The 6,000-nt window shown below is 47.4% G+C and overlaps 1 protein-coding gene across 1 annotated transcript in view; it reads right to left on the minus strand.

Annotated features, from left to right (window-relative positions):
- LOC120982268 (NACHT, LRR and PYD domains-containing protein 3-like) overlaps positions 1 to 2,802 on the minus strand; it is a 51,317-nt gene extending 48,515 nt beyond the window's left edge. The window contains exons 1-4 of the mRNA XM_040412302.1: positions 2,796 to 2,802; positions 1,833 to 1,886; positions 1,330 to 1,493; positions 865 to 1,036 (exon numbers count right to left, since the gene is read on the minus strand). Coding sequence (XP_040268236.1) covers positions 865 to 1,036; positions 1,330 to 1,493; positions 1,833 to 1,857 — 361 coding nt within the window. The 5' untranslated portion in view covers positions 1,858 to 1,886; positions 2,796 to 2,802. The remainder of the gene's footprint in view (positions 1 to 864; positions 1,037 to 1,329; positions 1,494 to 1,832; positions 1,887 to 2,795) is intronic.
- Between the last annotated feature and the right edge of the window lie 3,198 nt (positions 2,803 to 6,000).

The following is a 6,000-nucleotide window of genomic DNA, read 5'->3' on the forward strand; positions in this document are numbered from 1 at the left end:
AGAGGGTCACATAATATGCATCAATAGTATATCTGTGGATATGTGTAGACGAAACGTGTGTGGAATTATGAGGTGCACACTGATATACACAGGTACCGAATTCTGTATGTAAATATAGTCACACAGAGGATGTACAGAATCACATATAATTGCGCTTTCTGTGCCAGGGACTACTTGGAGTGGACTAGGAGGGGTTCCTGACACAGGACTGCTCTTGTCGGGGAGGACATCCCATTTTAGGTTTTAGTGAGGATGACATCAGGGTGAGCTTCTTTACTGCCTGCCGGGAAGGCCTTTGTGCCTCTTGACTCTGGAAGTTTTTTTTTTATCACATACTTTTTGTCTTTATTCATATCATTAACAGTTATGATTTATGGCGGTCTCTCAGTGAAATGGTATAGACAATGGGGAAGATATATCAAGACTGGCGGATCCATCTCCCTACGCTGGAGTGAAATGCGCCTGATTTGTTATCTCTGCTCTGCTGTAGGCCAGAAACTGAAGTCTACGCCAGCTACCGGCTGGCGTAGACTTGAGCTATAACTTCTGGCGAAAGTTATAGTAAATGTGGTGGCGGCACAAAGCCATGTCCCCTTTTTCTTGGCACTTCTGAAAAGTGCAGAGAAGTTTAAAAAGTCACAAATTATGGTGCACACATGCCGTGGGCCATAATGTGCAACTTTTTTACACCACAATTGTGATGTATAGGCCTTGATAAATGTCCCTCATAGAATTTATCAGAAAACACCCCAAGTTTATCTCAGATGTTAAAAAATAAATAAAAAAGGTTGTTTATGGCCGACATTAGAGCTACAGATTTCTGCAGAGGCATTCATGGCTGACACGTCTCATACACAGCCCTACCTCTCTGACACAGTTCCTCCAGTACAGCGTGCAGGTCGGGGATATCGTGGCATCTCCGTAAGACATAAAGGCTGACCCACAATACTATCACAGCTTCCCTTCCTATCTGACGAATATCCTGTAGTAACGTCCGGGCCAAACTTCTTCCATCATTTTCTAGACTCTGGTATTTCTAGAACATAAGAAAGGTCACACATGAGGCGGGTTATACACAGATCAGTCCTGGAAAAAGAGAATATATGATATAAAAATCTTTGTAAGCAGGAAAGGGGCTCAACGCTCCACAAGGCTGGAGTGCATCTCTACAGGGGGCTCGCCATTAAATATAAGCTGCTGTTTCCACGATTTACTCCGTGCTCAGCCTCTCGGAGACAGCAGGAGGGTGACACGGAGTAAACTTTCTCTATACCCCCTGATAACACATAAGGCACTTGTGTACAGTAATGGCAGCTCATGGCCTCTCACCTCGACATCAGGGAGATTTCGCGTGCACAGCTCGCTCAGCAGTGATACAGGACTCATGGTCTCCACAATGTAGAGCAGATCATCTTGGAAATATTCATATGTCATCCTCAGGACGTGATCTTCATACTGACGGAGCTGCTGGTAGAACTGCTGGGTCTCATCATCTAGGAGATGGAGGAGACACAAGAATGAAGTCGTCTAGAACAGTAATGAGAGATCCACAGCCCATTGTAATTTACCAGCATGGTAGACACGCATCAGCAGCAGATTGTAACCTGGAAGAAATGCCCCTGTAAGAGCTGGAGATCAGCTCTGCTCTCCTCACATCGCCATCTAAATAGACTACACGTGACTGGTACAACATCTTAGCAGTTGGGAGCCCACTTTTAACTTGCCCAGGGCCACAACTGGTCTAAAACTGGCCCGATCAAGACCTGAGCAGGCAGTTATGTTGCCAGGGTAGGAACTTATAAAAAATGTACGTCCCACCTGAGGATCCTTACCATCACTGGGAGTTATGACATCCATTCTTGAGCCCAGGCGGACAGTAAAATCCCCTGCAAGAAGAAGAAAAACACCCATCCATTACAGCACAGAGGAGAGAATACTCACAAAAAAGAAACAAAGAATATGACTTTTTTTGTGTTAGCAGACATTTCAGTGTAAATTTGGTGTGTGCTGCAGCTTTAACCCCTTAGTGATCACCAATATGCTTTTTTACGTCAGTCACTAAGGGGTCTTAGGCTGGACCCCCAAGCAGTGGCTACCGTGGCATCTAAACAACAGGCTCCCTCTGTCTCCCATCGGCACCCCACAAATGAGATTGGAGGGTGCTGATGCCTGTACAGGTAGGCCAGATCCTAGTGTAGGCCCCAGGCCTGTCCCTAGAGTGGAGGTCCCCAAATTTTTGTATGTTGTGACCCATATTCAACGTTCAGTGATGATCGGGAGGAACAGACGATTCAGATATAAAAATGAAGAGAAATTTTGAATGTGGAGAAACAAAAAGCTTGAAACTACAAACATTTGCTGATAAACATTTCAGTGTAAAATGTAACACTAGCATTATACCCAATTTGCACTGTTTGGTGATAAACCTAGGGTAGGTCTGAAACAATGTCAAATGCCAGTACATATGGTCAGAATTCAGGCGTCCCATGGCGAGCCATACAGAAGGGCATTGCGGGCCACATGGGACTCCCGGGCCACTGGTTCGGAACCACTGCTCTAGAGTTTCCCAGCAGGCTGTGCCTCTCTGGTGTAGCACTGACAAAAATACAACACACTACAGAAATAGTGTATTGTGTTTTAGAAGCAATCAAAATGACACCTATTAAAGGGGTTGTCCAGGACACAACCCGATCTGCACTCATGAATAAGTGGAGCATCTGAGCTTTTCACGCTCCAATGCTCCCCTTGCCCTGCGCTGAATCGCGCTGGACAAGGAAATAGGTGATTACACTTACCGGTAATCTTTTTTCCTTGAGCCTATGACACACAGACACCTCCTGCCCTCTCTTATTCTCACCTACTAACAATTTCTCTGCTTCTCCTTACTGCTGGTGATCTCTCTCCAAATCCAGGTCCCTCTCAGCAAATCCCCACTATCATCTCCATGTCCCAATACAAATCTCCTTCTACAAATTTCTGCAACCCCTTAAACCTAATCACCATTCCTCTGACCCCTGCTCCTTTGGTTCCTCTTGCAGGAGCATTATGGAATTGACGCTCTGTCTGTAACAAACTGTCCTACATTCACGAACTTTTCATCTCTCAAAACCTTTCCTTTCTGGGTCTCACTGAAACATGGCTGACACCCTCTGACACCGCCTCCCCTGCTGCACTCTCTTATAGCGGATTTCATTTCACCCCCACCCCGGCTGCAAACATGGTGGAGGAGTTGGTCTTCTCCTATCAGACACCTGTTCCTACAGCCCAACTCCACTGCCACCCTCCATTACACTCACCTCATTTGAGGTACACCCTGTTCGCATCTGCTCTCCCTCCAACCTTCAAGTAGCCGTCATTTACCACCCCCAGGCCCAGCCACCATCTTTCTTGACCACTTTAACACCTGGCTCCTACACTTTCTTTCTGCCGACCTCCCCACTATCATCATGGGTGACTTCAACATCCCTATGGACACATGCCAATCAGCTGCCTCTAAACTCCTATCACTCTCCTTCGGCCTCCCACAGTGGTCTTCAGCTCCCACAGAGATGGTCACACTCTGGATCTTATCTTTACCCGCCTCTGCTCCCTTTCTAACCTTTCTAATTCGCCTCTCCCCCTATCCGACCACAACCTACTCACCTTCTGTTCACTGGTCTCTTCTGCTGCTCCCCCGGTCCACACACTAGCACACCCCCGCAGGAACCTTAAACATCTTGACTTTCGCTTGCTTTCTGACTCTCTTCTCCCACTCTCTACCATCTGTTCCCTCCAAGACCCAGATGCTGCCACCACCCTATATAACCACCATAAGTACAGCTCTGGATACTGTTGCCCCCCACACACACAACAAAACCCGAAAAATCAACAGACAACTCTGGCACACCAACCTGACCAAAAAACTCAGACAAGCTTCCAGGGCTGCTGAGCGGCGATGGAAGAAATCCCATTCTAAGGATCATTTCACCGCATACAAGCAATCCCTCCTCATATTCAAATCCTCACTCACTGATGCAAAACAGGCCTACTTCTCATCTCTCATATCTTCCCTGGCCCACAGCCCTAAACAACTTTTTAGCACTTTTAACTCCCTTCTCCGTCCCCATCGCCCCCACCCCCTCCTCTCTTCTCAGCTGAGGACTTTGCCACATACTTCAAACAAAAGATAGTCAACATCAGAGAAAGCTTCAGCGCACAGTCCCCACAGACCCTCTACACAACTGCTCGGTCCTCTTCTCCCAAAACCCCCTTCTCCACCATTACAGAAGACAAACTCTCCACCCTACTCTCCAGATCACATCTCACCACATGTGGACCTGACCTGATCCCATCCCACCTCATCCCTAACCTCACCACAGTGTTTATCCCAGCCCTAACTCATCTTTTCAACCCATCACTAACCTCTGGTGTCTTCCCCTCTGCTTTTAAACACGCTACCATTACACCCATCCTCAAAAAGCCTTCACTTGACCCATCTTCTTTGTCCAGTTATCGCCCCATATCACTTCTTCCATTTGCCTTAAAGCTACTTAAACAACATGTCCATTCGGAACTGTCCTCTCACCTCTCCTTCTGCTCCCTCTTTGACCGCCTACAATCTGGCTTCCGACCCCACCACTCCACTTAGACTGCCCTTACCAAAGTCACCAATGACCTACTAACAGCCAAAACCCAAAAAACATTACTCTGTCCTCCTTCTCCTTGACCTGTCCTCTGCCTAGGACACGGTCGACCACTCCGCTTCTATTACAAACTCTCTCATCTCTTGGCATCACTGACCTGGCCCTCTCCTGGATCACATCATACCTCACAGACCGGACGTTTAGCGTCTCCCACTCTCGCACCACCTCCTCGTCTCATTCCCTCTCTGTTGGTGTCCCGCAAGGCTCTGTCCTAGGACCTCTGCTCTTCTCTATCTACACTTTTGGCCTGGGACATCTCATAGAGTCCCATGGCTTTCAGTATCACTCTTATGCTGACGACACACAGATCTACCTCTCTGGTCCAGACATCACCACCTTACTATCCAGAATCCAACAATGTCTATCTTCTATATCATCCTTCTTCTCCCTTCGCTTTCTAAAACTTAACATGGATATAACAGAAATCATCATCTTTCCCCCATCTCGCTCAACCCCCCCAACAGACATATCAATCACGATCAATGGCTGCACACTCGCCCCGGTCAACCAAGTCCGCTGCCTTGGAGTGACCTTGGATTCTGCCCTCTCCTTCAGACCGCACATCCAAGCCCTTTCCACCACCTGCCGCCTCCAACTCAAAAACATCTCTCGCATCTGCGCTTTCCTTAACTTTAAATCTGCAAAAATACTTGTACATGCCCTCATTATCTCCCGCCTAGACTACTGCAACATCCTCCTCTGTGGCCTTCCATCTAGCACTCTCGCACCCCTCTAATCAGTTCAAAATACTAACAAATACATACAAGACCATCCACAACCTGTCCCCTCCCTACATCTCTCAGCTACTTTCCCGATACATCCCCACACGCAATCTCAAATCCTCACAAGACCTCCTTCTCACCTCTCATCACCTCTTCCCACAATCGCCTCTCCTGTGCATCCCCGACACTCTGGAACGCTCTACCCCCAACATATCAGACTCTCACCTCCAGTGGAATCCTTCAAAAGAAACCTAAAAACCCACCTCTTCAGACAAGCCTACAACCAGTGACCCTGCTGCCTCCATACCGCCACGACCAGCTTCACCCGCACCTACTGTGTCCTTCTCCCATACCACATAGATTGTAAGCCTCGCGGGCAGGGCCCTCTCTCCTTCTGTACCAGTCTGTAACTCGACTTGTTCATGCTTAATGCAATTGTCTGTATTATGTATGTGCACCGCTTATCATATGTACAGCGCTATGGAATGAGTGGCGCTTTAATAATAAATAATAAAAAATCCTTTCATTGCTTGGATGGGGAGGAAAAACTTCCTCAAGACCTATATAGTCTCCAAATTCCTGTACTTGTTACAGGC

The sequence above is a fragment of the Bufo bufo genome, chromosome 11, assembly GCF_905171765.1.
Source record: "Bufo bufo chromosome 11, aBufBuf1.1, whole genome shotgun sequence".
Lineage (NCBI taxonomy): Eukaryota > Metazoa > Chordata > Amphibia > Anura > Bufonidae > Bufo > Bufo bufo.